General features: G+C 43.8%; 1 protein-coding gene across 1 annotated transcript in view; it reads right to left on the bottom strand.

Annotated features, from left to right (window-relative positions):
- TBXAS1 (thromboxane A synthase 1) overlaps positions 1-19409 on the bottom strand; it is a 155689-nt gene extending 136280 nt beyond the window's left edge. The window contains exon 1 of the mRNA XM_049643045.1: positions 18872-19409. Coding sequence (XP_049499002.1) covers positions 18872-18960 — 89 coding nt within the window. The 5' untranslated portion in view covers positions 18961-19409. The remainder of the gene's footprint in view (positions 1-18871) is intronic.
- Positions 19410-19885: the final 476 nt, after the last annotated feature.

Raw genomic sequence — 19885 nt, 5'->3', positions numbered from 1 at the left:
CCCAAATCTTTGCATTGACCTAAATCTTAGCAAGCTGACTCTTTGGTCTTTGCTCATCTCCTAGCCACAATGCTCAAGTGTAGGTCCAACTGGAAATTGCATGAAAAAAAGTCAGAAGGCAATAGCTCCAGTCTAAAATCACTGAGAGTGTCAATGCCCTTTGCTCATCAGCTCTTAACCCTCTGAGCCCTGGTTCAGATGCGCAGACCTACGGAATCAGCCTGACCTTTGCCATCAGGGGAACTGCCTGCCACATCACTCGTGCCACAGTGTGAATAAATTTAATTAAAGTACATCTGTTGTCCAAAGTTTCACCATGGGTTTTTCAAGTCGGTTACTGAGCCTTGTAAAATCTGTAAGCTCTTCTCTCCTATGATGAGGTATTGAAACAAGATTTGGTTGTTCCATTCTTCATTCATAAAGATGTATCTAGTGCCTGCTCTGTGCGAAGCACTATGCCAGATGCCATCATACTGTACCAAGAGAATACGTAGGGCCTTCTTGGCTTTTACTGAAGAGTAAGATCGGGGCAGTTGCCAACTGAGGAGAGTGAAAATGGATGGAGAGCCTTCAGAAAGCACATGGCTAATGATAGCTAACATTTCCTAAGCACTTGCTATGGGTCAGGCATCGTACCAAGTGCTTCGTGAACATTGTGCCCTTTCGTCTCCACCCACATCCATGTTATGTCCACTATGTAGATGGGGAAACTGAGACTGAAAGCTGGCCCCACGGATGTAGCCCAGGCTTGATCTGACTGATGGAATGGCCTGAGCCTCCATCCAGGCCTCTGATGTGTCTGCTTTGGCCCAGCAAAGCTGATAAGAAAAAGGAGACTGCAAGAGTCTCCTAGGAACAAAAGAAAAGAGAAGCACCACAAACTGGGGGCTTATAACCATAGAAATGTATTCTCTTGCAGTTCTGGAGCCCAGAGTCTGAAATCAAGGTGTCACAGGGCCATGTTCTCTGAGACTCTAGAAGAGGATCCTCCCTTGCTCTTCCTAGCTTCTAGAGTTGCTGGCAATCCCCAGAGTTCCTGGCTTACAGCCACTCTCTCCAACTCTGCCTCCACTGTCACATGGCTTCCTCCCTGTGTGTCTTAGTCTTCATATCACCTTCATTCTGCCTGTGTCTGCATCCAGTTTCCCACTTCTTATAAGAACATCAGTCATGGATTAGGGCCCACTTGAACCCACTGTGACCTCATCTAAACTTCAGTGCATCTGCCAAGTGCATTTCCAGCCAAGGCCACATGCTAAGGTCCCATGTGGACATGAATTTTGGGGGAACACTACTTAACCCAGTGCAAAGACCATCAGACCTGTCAGCAGACCTGGAAAAAGCCTGAAGAGAGTAACCCATATGTGTATATTGGTGGGGAGGGGTGTTCCATGCCATCCTGGGACAGAAAAGATGATACAGAAAGAACCTGATCCTAATGAAAGAAAATAGTAATTCAAAAACGTTTTTCCCTAGCTCATTCTGAATGCCATGCTTTGTTTTTTGCCTACTGGGGTGTGGGGACTCTTTTGGTATTTATGATTACATTAGCTCATCTATATTTAGTTGTTTTACTCAGCACACCCATTTTATAGAGAAAAAGGAAATGAAGTTTTGGCTGATTATGGATTACAAGAGCACTTGCAATTCGGATTTGCCAGCAACTTCGTAGAGGACAGTGTGCACAAGTGTATGACAGGGAAGAGCATGGAAGTGAGTTAAGTCTCCTTTTATCTTTGAAACCCCAAGTGAAATTCACCCTGTGTAACAGGCCTTGCGATACTGGGATATGCCCTTTCTTCTTATAACCACCAGCCAGCACCAAGGGGTAGTTTCTGGAAGGGCAAGAGATAATCTTAAAACATATATATATTTTTAAGAACACAGTAGGCCTTAGCACCCATGAGAATATTTAAAGCAATTCTAGAACTATTTATGTTTTCAGCCATAGCCGTTTCTTGGCATAACAGCATCCATAAATTCACTGCGCAGCATAGAACAATACATTTATCCTAAACAACACAGCTCCCAATCTGCAAGGGTGTCCCCTGGTTATAATATATTTCAGGATAGGGTGGACACACTAGGTTTTCCATATTTAGGCTTCTTTGGGTCTTCTGGACTTGGGCAATGCCTCCCTTCCATCTTGCTTTTCCTGACTGAAGTTGGGGCCCTCAGTGTGTTAGCTACTCACTTCCCCACCTGATCCCCTGAATCAATATTTGCTCTTCTCAGTGTATGCTCCAGCTCAGTCATCAGTCCACCCCTGACCTCCATTGTCTGTTCACCTAGAAATACCTGGTCACATCCCCAGGCTCCGTTCAGGTCCAACCTGCACCCCTACCCTGAGCTCGTGACCCCATAGTAATACTCTTGGTGCTAGTTCATCACTCCACAGCTAAGACCACCGCAACCCTCCATGTCAGTGTCTCGGCTGCCAAAGTCCTCATCGATGTCCATTCCTTTTTTTTTTTTTTTTTTGAGATCATTTTTTTCACTTACAGTAAAAATCCAAGTGTCCAATAGCTTTAAGGTTTTGTTTGTTTGTTCTTCGTTTGTTTTTATTTTTGTTTCTTATTTTGTTTTGTCTTGTTACTCATGGCCTCTTTCTGCTTCACCAGAGATCAGGACCCAGACGTGAAATCTTGGAGCATATGGTAGATTGAATCATTGCTTCCAATTTTTCACACCCTCCTTGTTTCAAAATTCTATATCATCATCCTTTTTTGTTGTCTTTTAAGTACCTCCCTCCATGGTGGGTGGAGTCTTCTTCCTCCTCACTAATGTTAGGCTTGGGCATGTCACTTGGCTTATCCAAAGAAATATGGGCAGAAATGACAGTAAACCACTTCCAGGCTGAGGCCTCAAGAGACATTATTTCCTCTAGCATCTTTTGCACTCCTGTCATCTGTCAGGTGTAGAGCTTTTCCCCAAGTATCCTCTTCATCCTGGGCCCCATTACAAACACATATGAAGTAGATCTGAACCCCACCCACAGCCTAAAACAGAGCCACCCCAGCCACCCCACAGACTGTGAGACAAATAAATGATATTGTTTGCCAATGAGTTTAGAGGGGTTTGTTATACAGCACTGCAACAATGGCTAATACAGGTCAAGTCACTTGACTTCTCCACACATTCATTTCCTCAACTATAAAATGAGGCCATTGGAGTATAATCAAGGTGCTTGACCTTTTTTCTACCCCTGCACTGCTGAGGTCTCTGGAATATACCCACCAGTAACAGAGACTAAATGTATCAGAGTAAAATACTACAAATCACTAGAGAAAGAGAACAATGGGGAAATGTTAATTCCCTTTAGGAGTGGCCATGGAGAGAGTCATTTCAGTGGGGCTGAAGGGCAAATGGGAGGGGAGAATGTGAGCAAGTGTGGGATCCTCTTTCTAGTCTCTTGGCTGGAAAGAGAAGGATGGGTGGAATGGTAGCTGAGTGGAACACACAAAAAAGAGGTGGTTAGTTGATTGGTTGGTTGGCTGGCTGCCTTACTTGCATATAAGACAAGAGGGATTTGATTCTGCAGAGACACATTTATAATGTCATAATTAAGGGATAACAGAGGTAAGGGCTTAGACAGGAGTGTGCAGGAAACGAAAGGTCTGGTCTACAAGAGAGAGAGTGGAGGAAGACATACCAGGATTTGTGTGCTGATTTGATATGCATCACTGACACTTCCAATTCTCAAACACATGGGCAAGGCAAGCGTCAACCAATGAAACAAAGGCCAAATGGCAAAAAGAATTGTGCGGTTACTGTTCAACTCAGAGGATACATGTAAATTTTGTCACAGGAAAATCTTAAATTTTTCTGGAAAGCAAATGGGTCTAAAGCTTGGTTTATAGAGCACTTTTCAAGAAACAGACTTTTTTTTAAACACCTAAACTAAGAGATAAACAATTGCCATCAAGAGACTAATAATAACATATGGATGTAAGATATACTGGAATTTGAAATTTATCGGATTTGAGATTTATTAGAAATTGAAGCTCAGAAAGGCAGCTGACATCTCAACCTTCTTCTTGAGAGAAAAGTCCATCCTCTTCTCAATTGCCTTCCTTCCTAATTGCTTCGACACCTGCTGCATTCTGGCTTCTGTCCCCATCACCCCATTAGTGACCATCTCCAATATCACCTAAGACTTCTTAGTTGTTAAATATCACAGGCATTTTTCAGCCTCATCTTACCTGTTTAGGGTCAAAAGCAACCTAGTGATGTCAGCCCATGATCATTCAAAATAAGACCACTAGTTTGAAATGCAGCTCTCCACCCTTTTCACTTTTATGCATTCCTAAAGATCATGGGAGAGTTCTGAACGGTGCTAGAACTAATTAATAAATTAATAGAAACAAAAACAAAATCATGATCTATCTACCCAGCATCTACATAATTACGGCTGAGTATAAGCCTGCAGTTAATAGGTAACAACTAGCTAACACTTATTGAACACTACTGGGCCGGGCAAGTCTACTCCATGTCTTAACTCACTTAATCTTCCAAGCATGCTATGAAGCCAGTACTGTTACTATCCCTATTTTACAAAAGGGGACCCTGAGACATAGAGACCTTCCCAACTTGCTTACGCTTGCAAGGCTGGGCAGAGTTTGAATCCAGGCAGTCTGATTGCAGGCTCAAACTCTGGATCACTGCACAAATGCAGAAAGGCAGCCATGAGTGAAGTGGTTTTTAGTGAGTTTTTTTTTTTTAATTTTTTATTTATTTTTGGGACAGAGAGAGACAGAGCATGAACGGGGGAGGGGCAGAGAGAGAGGGAGACACAGAATCGGAAACAGGCTCCAGGCTCCGGGCCATCAGCCCAGAGCCCGACGCGGGGCTCGAACCCACGGACCGCGAGATCGTGACCTGGCTGAAGTCGGACGCTTAACCGACTGCGCCACCCAGGCGCCCCTTTAGTAAGTTTTTAAAGACAGTATTGGAGAACTGACACACTGGTGAAGTTCTTGGGAGTCATTTGCTTTCCTAAATGGGTTCCCCAGTCACCTTTGCACTGTGATTTTGTTTAGCAGTCCTTCCCTTATAAATAGTGCAGAGATGAACTTCACCCACAGCACAGGCTAGGCTGAATTATAGAGACATAATCTTTTATTAAGATCCAGAGCTCAGGATGCCTGGGTTGCTTAGTCAGTTAAGTGTCTGACTCTTGGTTTCCGCTCAGGTCATGACCTCATGGTTTGTGGGTTCAACCCCCGCATCAAGGATCTGTGCTGACAGCACAGAACCTGCTTGGGATTCTCTTTCTCTCCTTCTCTCTCTGCCCCTTCCCTACGTGTACTCTGTCTCTTTCTCTCTCAAAATAAATAAATAAAATTAAAAAAAAAAAAAGATCCAGAGTTCGATTCGATGACATTTTGTTATCTAACAAGTGAGAATTGTAGCTGCTCGTGGTGGAATGCAGCCAGAAACAAATGGAAATTCTCTATGATAATATTCGTAGCAGCAAAGAGCAGCTAACATGTATTGGGTGTCTATATATGCCAGGCCCATGCCACACAAAATTCTGTGTATTATCTCTCAGTTTGGTTTGGCTCAACAAAAAAGTGAGTGCCTGTTATGCATAGAAATGTATCGAGTGGCCCAAGCACAATCCTGGGTACTTGAAGCAAAAGCTGTGTAAGACCCAGTCCTGCCTCTGGGAGCTCACCTTAGATAAGTAGAAAGCGAGAGAAGGGACCAGGTGCAATGGGGCCAGGAGCACAGGGAATGCAGAGGCTCTCACTTGAATGAAGGAGAGAAGGAAATGGATGGTAAACAGTGTGGTGTATGGAAGGAAGTGTGAGCACCAGAAAGGGGAGTGCCAGGTGAGAAGCAATGGAAAATGAACATGCAGAGTGGGAAGTAACCAGGTCAGAGAGAGACTCGGGGGTGCTAGGCCAGGGAGACTTCATTCTGGGGGCAGGGAGGGCCGTGGAACTGTTTTACACAGTAGAGTGGTGAGTTCCTGTGGTGTTATTCTGGCTGTAGAGTTGCAGGACAGATTCGAAGGACCCAGGCAGGAGGCAGGGAAACCAGTTAGGAGACTATTCCAGCCAAGGGATGCTCTTGAAATCCTGGACTACAGGGGGGCCTGGGTGGCTCAGTCAGTTGAGTGTGCGACCCTTGATTTCGGCTCAGGTCGTGATCCCAGGGTTGTGAGATCCAGCCCCACATTGGGCTCCTCACTGAGCATGGAGTCTGCCTAAGATCCTTTCTCTCTCTCTCTCTCTCTCTCTCTCTCTCTCTCCCTCTCTCCCTCTCTCCCTCTCTCCCTCTGCCCCTCTCCCCCTCACTCGCACTCTCCCTATCTCTCTCAAAAAGGAAGGAAGGGAGAGAAGGAGGGAGGGAGGGAATCCTGGACTACAGTGGTAGAAGAGCAGAGAGAGAGGAAAGAACGATTCAAGGACCACTTAGGAAACCAGGCTGGCCAGAATATGGATTGACTGGCAGGTAGGGGTGAGTGAGAGCTGGCCTAGGTGGCCAGTTGGAAAGGTGCCATATGCTGAGAGGCAGGGACTGCCAGCCTTCTCTTATTAATGAGGAAACTAGTGAGGATGGAATGATTTGCCCAAGGTCATCCAGAAGAAAAAGTGTGTCTGTCCTACACTGTAAAGACCTAGCTGATTTCCACGGCACCATATTTCTCCTGAGAACTTCCCAATGACCTTCCTTTACCATCCCTCTTATCGTGAGATGATGCTACCGGTTTTGGTCACTCTCTGTTTACAAATAGAGTTCAAACACTTAAATGTATAAGTGACTGTGCTTTACAATGTTTACGGCCTGAGGTCCCCAGATACCTATTGACTTGTGAAGGTAGGAAGGGGGTACCTGAGATGTTTTCCATATTTCAAAGGGCCTAATGTAAATCATGCATTTATTGACTATAAGATTGTGCGGGTTACCTAAAACGCCAAGTTTCTTTACCTTGGAGTGGAATGATAACTTGGTACACTAATGCTGGTTATCTCATTGATCAGCTGTTCTCACTGGCAGAGCTACTATCATTGTCTTTGATTAAAATGGGAAAATCAATCAATCATTACTTAAATATGCATTGTTATCTAGACAATGGGACCTATGGGGAAGTAATATAAACAGGGGATGCTGGAGAAGAGTTTAGATAGCATTGCTTTAAGCTGTGAGGATTAGTGTTCAATAGAACAGGGTAAGAGGAAGTGTGTGTCCTTTGATGCCTCTCTGCAGGGGGCTAGATGCCTCCTATGCCCCCCTCCACCGCACTATTGTCAGGGTACCCTGGTCAGACCCCAAGAGCTCTATGATCCCTCATATGCCACATCCAGATGGCTATGTCCTGCATTCTGTCCCATCCCTTCCTTTTGTATCAGAGCCCTGCTCTTCGATTCCTAATGTGACAATTACTTTATCTATCTGAATTCATGAGAATGTTATCCACTGCACATCAATGATGTAGAACCAGCACACAGCCTTGAAAGCCTTCAGCATTCAATGAGTGTGCGAACTAAGAAGTCATGTATTTACTCTTTCAGTGAGCCCTGTGCAAGGCATTCTGCTAGGTAGTGGGAACACAGGCCACTGGTGTGCCAGCAAGTCAGAGGGAGATTGATCCTGTCATCTCCTGTGCTCGCTCGCTCTCTCTCTCTCTCTCTCTCTCTCACACACACACATGTAACAGTAATCATTTGGAAGAAGTGTCACCATCTCCGTTACCTGAGGCATGGTAATGATCATTCATTAACGTTTACTGAGCAGCTACTGTGCACAAGGCACTTACTGGCTCAAGATTCAGCCCTGCCCTCAGGGGCTTGGAGTCAGGCCAGGAAGACAGGACACATGCATTCACAGGAAGATAATAGAGTGAATGCCAGGATGGCTATAGAGACTGAGGACACTACAAGAGTTCAAGGTGGGGGCAGAGCTCCAGAGGGCTGGCCTAGTTAAGGTGACCTTCAAGAAGAGTGACATTTGGCCAGGTTTTGATGGCTGGCTGGGATTTAAACAGAGAGAGGAGGGCATTCATACGACAGGGACTGTAATGAGTGAGCAAGAGTAGGGAGAAGAACAGGCACATTGTGTGCAGCCAGGAGGGAAATGCGGGGGAGGATTGTAGGGCACCTTTCAGCTGAAATGTGGAAGCAGAGGCCAGTTTGGATACAGAGCGCTGGCTCTCCCCAGGGTGTCTATGCATCGTGCTCAGAAAACAGGGTTTCGGTTGAATCCACTATTTGTAGAGGTTGGCTCTGCTTTCAGGCCATCTCTGACACCATCTTTCCAGATACCTTTGAGCAAAGGAAGGGTCTCCCTCTCTCTGGGACCATGTTCAGGAACTGCCGTCTGCTGAGGTGAAACCCAAGACACCTCTTTGCAAGGACATATTGGAGGTTGAGGATGGCCCCACAGTGTGGCCCAGTGCCAGACTCTGCCAGGAGACCAAAGACTCTGCCAGGAGAGCCGAGGGCTCCAGAATCTACCCAGTCAGACAACACCCCAACCCTGCCCATCCCAAGGAAGTTATGAAACATCACATATTTCTGACAAACCAGAAAAAGGTGGCTCCTAATAATTGAAGCACCAAATGTACAGCTGCATGAACAAGTGTCCCCTGTCCCTTCTCTACCCAAAGTTCTGTCCCCATGTTCAGATATATGTTGTATATAAAACACTGCTAATGTTCCCAAAGACAGAGCACTTAACCTCAATGGCAAATGACAGCCTAGGAAGATGGTTTTTATTATGGTATTCAGGGGTGCAAGGAAGGATTCATTCAATAGCTCTATTTCTGGAAGAGCCACTGTCCTCACAGGGAAAGCAGTCCCAAGCGTATACTTGAGCACCTCATTAAAGCACCAACATAAATCCGCTGATTTGCTTTGTTTATAGAATGAATGAGATCCTTCTCTCATCTCTCCCCAGAGAGTAGATGCTACCAGAAGCCTGAACTCCTTACAAGATAAGAAGAGAAGGTTTGACCACAAGTCTTAAGATCATTGCTGTTGTTTTCTTTAAAACAAAACAAACCAGGAAGTGAACAACAATGCATATTCCCTAGGAGTGTGGCCCCTCAAGTGGAATCCCCAGGCTTCCTGGTTCATAAACCTCTCGAGTATAGAAGAAGCCTTATTGTTTTCTAATCACATTTTATTTTGAGTTGAAAAGAAGACGACCCATTCTAATCACCTATTTGCCAATATTGGGACTGTTTAAAAAAAAAAATCAGTCCATTCTCAACAAAAATGGCAACTGGCTGCCATGAGACTGTCAAAAGACTGACTCTAGACACCAGGGCCATTCCTAAAGGAAAGTGCTAAGAATGCCTTTTCTGATAGTGCCATCTCTGCAGCAAAGGTTTAGCATATCAGGAAAATGCTTTTGAAGGTCATAAAATTCATTTGGCTGTATAAGTTCTGGTGTGTATGCTAAAATAATCAGTCACGTTACTTTATAGTCACGCCTCGTACTCTCGTTCTGGAAAATCAATAAAGTAAGGGGAAAGCTAGGGATATTGTGTATAACTATGTGAAAGAGGGAAAACAAAAAAAAATATTCTGTGGAAATGGTCCTCGAGGAAGTGCAGGCCTAGTTTTCCTAAGCAGGTTCAATTTTATCTCCAAGCTCATCACTGAGTTATTAAACCAAAGTACCCATCATATCCTAAACAAAAGTACAAAAAATAAAGAAGGGAAATAGCATGCATCTTTCTCTAGATGCTCTGGGGCACTGGAAATTATCCATGGCCTTTAAAATGTATTTCTAAAATGTGTCCATTATTCACACCCTTAATGTCTTGTTCTACCAAATGTTACAAATCCTGATGTGACCCTTCCTCACCTGAAATTTTCTCCCTCCTCTCCTGTGCCACATCACTTCTCCCTTATGTTTCCAGACCCAGTCCAAGACCCTTCTGCTTCTCCAAGCCACCTCCAAGGGGCTGGGGACCCAGAATGTCTGAGGAGCAAGGGCTGGAAGGCTAGAAGAGTGTCCTGCATGAAGCCATAATGAGGCCCCATGAAGTTGCTTTGTGAGAGTGTTCCAGGCTCCTGCCTGAGACACGCTCTCCTCACCATGGGAGCTGACACGCTCTCCTCACCATGGGAGCTGCTGCTGGGAACAAGAGGTGTGTCCAGGCAGAAGAGGGAGCAGTCACTAGTGGATCTCTTGTGCTTTATCTGACTTTTCCCTGGTGGTAGCTAGGTTCCGTGCAGACCTTCCCATACACTGAATCTAGATCCAGAAAGCACTCAGTGGTCATCTGTGCCAAGTGCCCATGCCACGTAGGAAATGCTTTGGCAGCATTCCTGGTGGATGTTGAGGGACGCTCACCACCTCCCAAGGCAGCGTTCCTGCCATGGCCAGACAGCTGTGGTTATTCGTTTACTTTGATGTTGAACTGGAGCCAGCCTGCATGTTGGCCCTATTTTGCCCTCCAGACTATCTATACCCTCTATGCTCTGAAGTAAATATCATCAACCCTGGTGCCTCAGAGCTTGCAAAAGGGTAGTTTTCATGTTTTATTCCTCTGTTCGGCAGCTCCTCCATTTCCACCAGACCACGCAGCTGCCTGATCACCAACAACACATCTAACCACTCATTTCAAGGGAATGTCTCAGCTGGTCAAAATTGACCTTCTCTCTATGATCCTACACATCATTTCTTTTTTGTTGTTGTTGTTCGCTTGTTTTTTTTTTTTAGTATTTATTTACATATTTATTTAGAGAACGTGAGAGGGGAAGGGGCAGAGAAAGTGTGAGAGAAACCAAGCAAGCTCTACGCTCAGCGCAGAGCCCGATGTGGGGCTCAATCTCACGAACCGTGAGAATCGTGACCTGAGCAGAAACCAAGAGTTGGAGGCTTAACTGACTGAGCCACTCAGGTACCCCCACAGTGTTTCTTAATCAAATAAGTTTAGGAAGAACTGGACTAAATGAAGTTAAACAGATTTCTTTACTGCAGAACCTCTTGGGAGCTTTGATATGCTATGATTCTCCAAGAAGGCTTACCTTATGCTTAATTTCCCAAACATTGTTAGGAACAGAACTTGGGAAAATGGTAGCCAACTGATTTTCAAATACCCTCATTCTGCAGCCAGACACCCCTCCCTCTACCTATGATTATACCAGGGAACACCCACATGGCTTCCTTACTCTGACAAATTCAAGATTTCTTAGCTGGGCTCCACATTCCAATACAGTGGTGTTTGCCTTTTTAATTATTATTATTTTTAACTTATCGAGGTATGATTGACAAAGGAATTGTATATATTTAAGGTATACAGCTTGATGTTTGATACCAGTATACCTTGTATAATGATTACCACAATGAAGCTAACTAACATATCCATTATCTCACATAGTTACCATTTGTGTGTGTGTGTGTGTGTGTGTGTGTGTGTGTGTGTGTGTGTGTGGTGAGAATACTTAAGATTACTCCCTTAGCAAATTTCATGTATTCTACATCATTATTAACTATAGTTACTAGGCTGTACATTCAGCTCTAGAACCTATTCATCTTATAACTGAAAGTATGTCTCCCCCACCCTCCAGTCCCTGGCAACCACAATTCTACTCTTTACTTCCATGAGCTGACATTTTAGATTCCACATGTATGTGCTATCATGCTGTATTTGTCTTGCTGTGTCTGGCTTATTTCATGTAGCATAATCTCCTCCACGTTCCTCCATGTTGTCACAAATGGCAGGTCTCCTTTTTTAAAGTTGAATAATATGCCATTGTATATGTAGAGCACATTTTCTCCATTCATGGGTCGATAACATTTCAGTTGTTTCCATGTCCTGGCTATTTGGTGAATAGTGCGGCAGGAAACATGGGAGTGCAGATATCCCTTCAAAATGCTGATTTCATTTCCTTTGATATATCCTCAAGAGTAGGAGTGCTGGATTGTGTGGTAGCTCTATTTTTAATTTTTTGAGGAACCTCCCTACTGTTTTCATAGTGGCTGCACCAGTTTATGTGCCCACCAACAGTCCACAAGGGTTCTCTTTTCTCTGCATCTTCACCAACTCTTGTTATCTCTTGTCTTGTGAGGTGATCTCTCTTTGGATTTGCATTTCTCTGATGATTAGTGATGTTAATCACCTTTCCATAGACATGTTAACCATTAGTATGTCTTCCTTGAAAAAATGTCTGTTGAGTTCCTCTGCCCATTTTTTGAATGGGTTATTTTGTTTTGTTGCTATTGAGTTGTCTGAGTTCCTTATATATTTTGCACATTAACCCCTTCTCAGATATATGGCTTGCAAATATTTTCACCCATTCTGTAGGTTGTCTTCTCATTTTGTTGACTGTTTTCCTTGTTGTGCAAAAGCTTTCCAATTTGATGTGGTCTCACTTGTTTATTTTTGCTTTTGTTGCTTGGGCTTTTAGTGTCCTATCCAAAAACTCAATGTCAAGATCAATGTCAAAGGGCTATCCCTTATGTTTTCTTTTAGGAGTTTCACAGTGTCAGGTCTTACATTTAAATCTTTAATCCATTTTGGGGCGCCTGGGTGGCGCAGTCGGTTAAGCGTCCGACTTCAGCCAGGTCACGATCTCGTGGTCCGTGAGTTTGAGCCCCGCGTCAGGCTCTGGGCTGATGGCTCGGAGCCTGGAGCCTGTTTCCGATTCTGTGTTTCCCTCTCTCTCTGCCCCTCCCCCGTTCATGCTCTGTCTCTCTCTGTCCCAAAAAAAAAAATAAATAAAAAATGTTGAAAAAAAAATTAAAAAAAAAAAAATCTTTAATCCATTTTGAGCTGATTTTTGCATATGGTATAAGATAAGGGTCCAGTTTCATTCTTTTGCTTATCACAAGCAAAACTGATCCAGTTTTCGCAACATCATTTAATGAAGGGACTATCCTCTTCCCATTGTGTGTTTTTGGCTCCTTTGTCACAAATGAATTGACCATATATGCGTGAGTTTATGTCTGGATGTTTTATTCTGTTCCATTGGTCTATATGTCTAATTTTAGGGAAGAACCATACTGTTTTAACTACTACAGTTGTGTAATATAGTTTGAAATCCAGAAGTGTGATGCCTCCAGGTTTGTTCTTCTTTCTCAAGATTGCTTTGGTTATTCATGGCTCCATAAAAACTTTAGGGTTTTTTTTCTATTTCTGTGGAAAATGCTACTGGAATTTTGATAGGGATTACATTGAATCTATAGATTACTTTGGGTTGTATGGACATTTTAACAATATTAATCCTTCTGATCCATGAACACAGGATATCTTTCCACTTATTTGTGTCTTTTTCAGTTTCATTCATCAGTGTCATAATTCTCAGTGTACAGATCTTTTACCCAGTTGGTGCAATTCATTCCTAAGTGTTTTATTCTTTTTGATGCTATTTTTTTTTGTTTTGTTTTGTTTTTAATGTTTATTTATTTTTGAGACAGAGAGAGACAGAGCATGAATGGGGGAGGGGCAGAGAGAGAGGGAGACACAGAATCGGAAGCAGGCTCCAGGCTCTGAGCCATCAGCCCAGAGCCCGACGCGGGGCTCGAACTCACGGACCGCGAGATCGTGACCTGAGCTGAAGTCGGACGCTTAACCGACTGAGCCACCCAGGCGCCCCTCTTTTTGATGCTATTGTAAATGGGATTGTTTTCTTTATTTCTTTTCACATAGTTTGTTGTTATTATAAAGAAATGCACCTGATTTTCATATGTTTGACTTTATATCCTGCAACTTTAAGGAATTTGAATTTCATAAACTTTATTTATTAGCTCTACCAGCTTTTTGATTGGAGTCTTTAGCATTTTCTATGTGTAAGATTATGTCATCTACAAACAGAGACAGTTTTACTTCTTCCTTTCTAATTTGGATGCCTATTATTTCGTTTCCTTTTCTAATTGCTATGGCTAAGACTTCTGGCTTGATCTTGAATGCTAGTGGTGAGAATGGGCATCCTTGTCTGGTTCTGATCTTAGAGGAAAAGGTTTCATCTTTTCACTGTCAAGTATAAGATTAGCTGTGCACTTGTCATATACAGCCTTTATCAACTTGAGGCACAGTCCTTTTATACCTAATTCATTGAGAGTTTTTATCACAAAAGGAAGTTGAATTTTATCAAATGGTTTTTCTGCATCTATTGAGATGATTATGTGATTTTTTTTCTCCTTCGTTCTGTTAATATGGTATATCGTGTTATTTATTTGTGGATATTGAGCCTTCCTTCCATCCCAGGGAGCAATGGTTTCTTTTAAATATGGTCTGGGACTAGATTATCTGGATTACCAGATATGGTCTGGGCTTAGAATTAGAATCTAGTCCTTCTATATGTAAAGCAAGCTCTATCAGAAAGAAACTTCCAGGTACAGTGATTTTCATTATAGTCTTAAGTCTTAATAATCACCAATAACATTTTACCTTAACGTTATCTTAGAATGAGACTTGATCAGAACTCTAAAACACCCTGATTCCTATTTTCACAACTAGTTGACTCATTCCTCTGAGTCTTGGGCTCCTGAGCCTTAAATGCAGCCTGGTATGAAAAGCCCTTGCATCTCTGTAAGACAGCACTTCTCAGCTGCCAGGGTATTCATGTATTTACCTGCTTTGACCCTTTAGCTACTTAATGGAACTGCTACAGTTTACCTTTCACACTGCCTCATTAGCCAAGAAGCTCCCTCATTACTCTAAATTCCCCTTGTATATTCTACTCTGTTGGTGGAAATAGTGAGATTATAGCCCCGAAACCTCCATTCCCACAGCATAAAACTGGTTTCCTCTTCACTACTAGAGAAGAACAATTTCCTTCTCCTTTTAATAACATAAAGTAACATAATAAAACATAAAAATAACATAAAGTAACAATTTTTTGCTCCGTAATTCATACTCATGAAAGAAATGTGGAAGATGTAGAAAGACTAAAAAAAGAAATAAAAATCATCCATAATCCCACCAATGAAGAAAAACCGCTATTAATATTTGGGCTACTCTTTCTTTTGTTAATTTTTTAATGTTTATTTTTGAGAGAGACAGAGGCAGAAACAGAGCACGGGGATGGGGAGGGGCACAGAGAGAGGGAGACACAGAATCTGAAGCAGGCTCCAGGCTGCTTCATATGTGCTTCATACATACACCTTTGTATGTACTCCTAGCTAATATATTCTATATGCCTGCTCCGTCTTCCAGCCCCAGTGGAGTAGCCCTGATCTCCTTATACCCCAGTTCATGCTACTCAGCCACATATCTGTCAACTTAAATAAGTATTGTTGAAAATCGTGTCAAATTCACTTTGAGGAGAACTACTGAAATATACTATGCCTATTTTATAATGGTCTCCTTTTAAATGAAATTAACTCTTCGGTCTTCTTTCCAAATTCACATGTACACTTAACAATTAAGAAGTATTTATCAAGTACATGGCATGGTCTCTGTTCTACAAGGTGAGTGGGGATACAAAAACAGTACACCTGCAACAATTTAAAAAGGAGTCACCAAGTTGGTACCAACTGAAAACACAGCAGGCTTTCAGGAAAAGGAGTGACTCATATGGGCAAAACTGTTAAGATTTGTACTGAACTATAAAGGCTCAGAGAAGAACCGGCAAGAAAAGTACCAGCAGAGATCAGAGGCTGGAATTAGCCTTCAGCCAACATTTATTTTTAAAAAAAAATTTTTAGGGGCTCCTGGGTGGCTTGGTCAGTTAAGCGTCCGACTTCGGCTCAGGTCATGATCTCGCGGTCCGTGAGTTCGAGCCCCGCGTTGGGCTTTGTGCTGACAGCTCAGAGCCTGGAGCCTATTTCGGCTTCTGTGTCTCCCTCTCTCTCTGCCCCTCCCCTGTTCAAGCTCTGTCTCTCTCTGTCTCAAAAATAAATAAATGTTAAAAAAATTTTTTTAAATATATTTTTTAATGTTTTTATTTATTTTTGAGACAGAAAGAGACAGAGCATGAACAGGGGAGGGATAGAGAGAGAGGGAGACACAGAATCCAAAGCAGGCTCCAGGCTCTGAGCTGTCAGCACAGAGCCTGACGCGGGGCTCAGACTCATGGACTGTGAGATCATGACCTGAGCCGGAGTCAGACGGTTAACCAACTGAGCCACCCATAGCCAGCATTTATTATGTGCCAGTGCTACATACTGGGCATTGGGGGGAGGGGAGGTGATGAGAGATGATAAAAGCAGCACTGAGTGGGGGCTTGTAAGTGCCCTGGACAAACAGGAGAAGCTTCCATGAGGAGATACCCCTGAACTTAGTGCTGAAGGAAAGAGAAGAAGGGAATTCCAAGCATGGAGACTAGCAACGGCAAAGGAAGGACTCATGCAGCAACATGGCCGCTCTCAGAACAGGATATGGGGGATGGATGAGGGAGATGAGGCCACTGGAAGAGGCAGGAGCCAAACCCTAAATCCTGGGTGCTGTACTTCTTCAGTTTACCCCCTTTAAACCAAACGCTAGACGAACATTTGTGCCATGGATAGAAATTTCTGGAATTGCAATGAGATATGAGACCTCGCCCCTGCCTTGCAAGAACTCACAGGCTGGTTGAGGAGGCAAGAAGCAATCCTCATAATCCTCATTCTCAGAGTTTAGGCTCTCCATGAGAGTCTTACCTGGCCCAATGGCAAAGGTAACTCTCAAAGGAAAGACAAAGGAGTCTGGTCAGGGCACACCACCCTCCATAGTTTCTTCTTAGGAGCGAGATGGCTGTGGGGGGTGGGGGAGGTCTCTCCACCTCAGCTTTCCCTGAGCACCCCTCTTCTCCCACAAGTACCTCTTAAGAGAATGAAGCAGGAGGGAGACCCCACCTCATTCAAGCTGGAGTCTGTTGCTCAGAGGCTACCTAGAGCCCTGCCTGGAAGAGGAGGGTCTTGAGCTGGATCAAGGGATGGACTCAGGAGCTCCAGAGCCATGGCCATAGCCACTCCCTTCTGCTGCCTGCTCTCCTTCAGCATTATTCCCTCCAGACACCAAGCTTACCCCAGAACCTCCATGTATCCCCCAGCCTTGGGCATCTGACCCAGACCTCCTGTTTCCTGACCTTGTACCAGAGCCTCCCACTCTCTGCCTGGCGTACATTAACAGATCAACAAATATTTCTGCGATAACAAGTGGAAGTCAGCTTTCACTTCCTATTTACCACCTCTGCTTCATGCCTTTATCTAATCTCTGTGTCTTTGACCCAGGTTATTAATATGGCCCCGGGAATAGATTACAAATGCAGAGCTGCCTTGCTGAATGGTGCGGTGTTATTGTCCGTGACTCCCTGATCTACACTGATTATAAACATCCAGTTACGGCAGCTTATCAGTCAGGACACATGCCCTTTTCCATGACCAGAGCAACATTAACGTATGCAATTCATTCATTCGTTCATCAAACATTTATCGAGGCCGTGCTGTAAGTCAGACGCTGAGCTGGGAGTTGAGGATACAGAAACGAAAACACACACACACGCACGCACACACGCTAAAGACAGAAATGTGTAGAAAAGTGTATAATCTAAACATTAATGCTGAGACCACCTGGAGGATTCAGGGGGGACACACTTTGAGAACCACAGTCAGAGCCTAGCTATTGATGGGAAAACATAATCATACTAATAAGGAATTTCAAATATGCCTGAACCACTGAAGACTTATTTTCCTCGGTTGTTAGGTTACCTAAATGGTTGCGAACAATGGCGGTGGACCTCTATGAAGCACCTGCTATGTGTTGGCACTAAGGCGTGTGCATCACTGAGCACAGAAACACGTTGAGATGGATAAATGGGGTGCAGCAGGGGAAGAGGGCTACCATTTGCTCCTGGTTTTGCATGTGGCCAGTTTCAAGGAAGAGAAGCTACACTGAGAACTAAGTTCAAAAGATAATTAAACCAGTTAAAAAAGCAAAAACAGCACTGGGACTGAAGCAGAGTTTCAGAGCCAATTTCCAAGAAGTAATTTCATCATCACAGAACATCAAACGTGAATTCCATTTTCAGCTATGCAAATTCCAAAAGAATAATACCTCGCATTTGCATAATGCTTGATGCTTTTCAAAGTGCTTTCCCAGTTATTAATCTAGGGAAGGCTTTATTATCACCAGAAACATAAATTGAAATTCTGTTCAAACTCAAGTTCTCCATTAATTTTTTCACTTTCCCGTCAAAAACCAGAGCCACCTAAATCCAGGTGCTTTGGCTTGAGTGGGTAAGTGTAATAAGTTTAACCAGCAGGGTGAATATGCATAAATGGGGCATATTGTGGGCCCTTGCATCTCCAGACACAGGCCTTCGGCAGAGCCAAACTTCAGAAAGCCTCCTGTTGAATTAACAAGATAACAGACGGCTGCTCTCAGTTCAAATCCGAGGTCCTTTCGGGGTCTCAAACTTTGTGGGCACGGCACACGCTATGTTCATCAGAATCCATTCCCTTCTATCAAATATCAGAAAACTATGCAATCAGTTCCACCGCTTTGTCCTTAAACCTGCAGAAATCCCTGTGAATGACCTCCTGCAAAGTGGTCCACGATGCCAGACAGCTCCGATGTCCTTTTTGTTTTTAATGGCATATGAACCGAGAGCTGAATCTGCTGTAAATCCAACAGGGGGAGAGGATCTCAGAAAAGTGAGGTGGAAGATATGATGGGTACGAGGAAATACTTCTCCCCAAACCTTTCCAACTTGTTTCTTTTTCCATCTCTTGCAAACTTAATTATGTGTAGTGCTCTCAGTCACTGAATCACCAGCCTTTCCTGACACCTCGATCTCATGCATTTTAGCAAAAGATTAACCTGGCTGTTTGCTTTTAATTCTGAGGCTGTGTTAATACTCAACTCCCTCTAGATTAGAAAAGAAGAAAAACACACTCCCACATACCCCTCCCTGGCTCCAGCAAGGCTCCAGGGCTGCTGTTTCTGACATTGCCACAGTCATGGGAACCTGCTGGCCACACTTACCATTTCAGGAGGGCCAAGAGGACCACTGACAGGGCCACTGTCACCATGGGGCCATTCACTTCCAGTTTGAGAAACCCCAAGACTTCCATTGTTCCTCAGAGTCCCAAGAGGGGCGGTCCTCCAGAGGAAAGAGGGAGGCTGATGCCCCTGCTGTTACAGGGACCACGCTGTACAGACGGAAGAAGGAACAGGCAACCAAGAACACATCACACCAAGTGGGTCCCCAAAATGTGCTGCTCGTCAGAGTGTCTCCTTATAAAGAGGAAGGAAGAGGAGGGAAGAAACACAGAGTTTCAGTGTAAGGCAGTGAATCAGCAACTTTATTTTCTTGAGGACTGCACTGTCAATAAACATTTATGTTAACTCCCCTGGGAATTAGCAGCAGAACTGGTCCCATGTTTGCTGAGAAGCTACGTGGTTGCAACCAGAGATTTCTACTCTGATGCGAAGTCTGAGTAGTCTACGAAAAAAGACTCCCCTTCAAAAAAATTAATTCATAATTCAGTAAAGATATGGGTCAGGAGACTCTGAATGTCCCAGAAAAAGTTGGGGTCAGGTATCAGCCTGATGGAAAATACTGGCTGCACTGAGGACATCGATCCCACAAAGTTCATTGGTTCCTGGGGTCCGAGGGGCCCTTGATGACTGGCTGTTGGAACAGAGATCTTGCCCTGTGTCAGCACTCTCATCATGAGTCAGAGGATTTTTCAAACATCTAAAAGCATATCCACAGGCTCATGCGTTGGTCCTTTGTTCTAGTTCTGAGCTTATCTGACTAAAGTAGACAGAATTATTTTTTGCTTATTAGTCAGCATATTACACTTTTAGTAATGGGGAGGGTGTATTAGACAGTGAGTCATTCACGCACCATGACATTCATCCATCCATTCGGTATGTGTGGGGCACCAGGCTCTGAGCTGAGTTTACGGTGTTTGGAAAACAGAAGTAGTACCAGACTCTGGGAAAATTTCTCTGGGGAGAGACAGACAATAGACAGGTAGACAAAGAAGTAAT

This window comes from Panthera uncia, chromosome A2 (genome assembly GCF_023721935.1).
Source record: "Panthera uncia isolate 11264 chromosome A2, Puncia_PCG_1.0, whole genome shotgun sequence".
NCBI classification, from domain to species: Eukaryota; Metazoa; Chordata; class Mammalia; order Carnivora; family Felidae; genus Panthera; species Panthera uncia.
The sequence above is the reverse complement of the archived record's forward strand: the minus strand, read 5'-3'. Positions and strand labels throughout refer to the sequence as shown.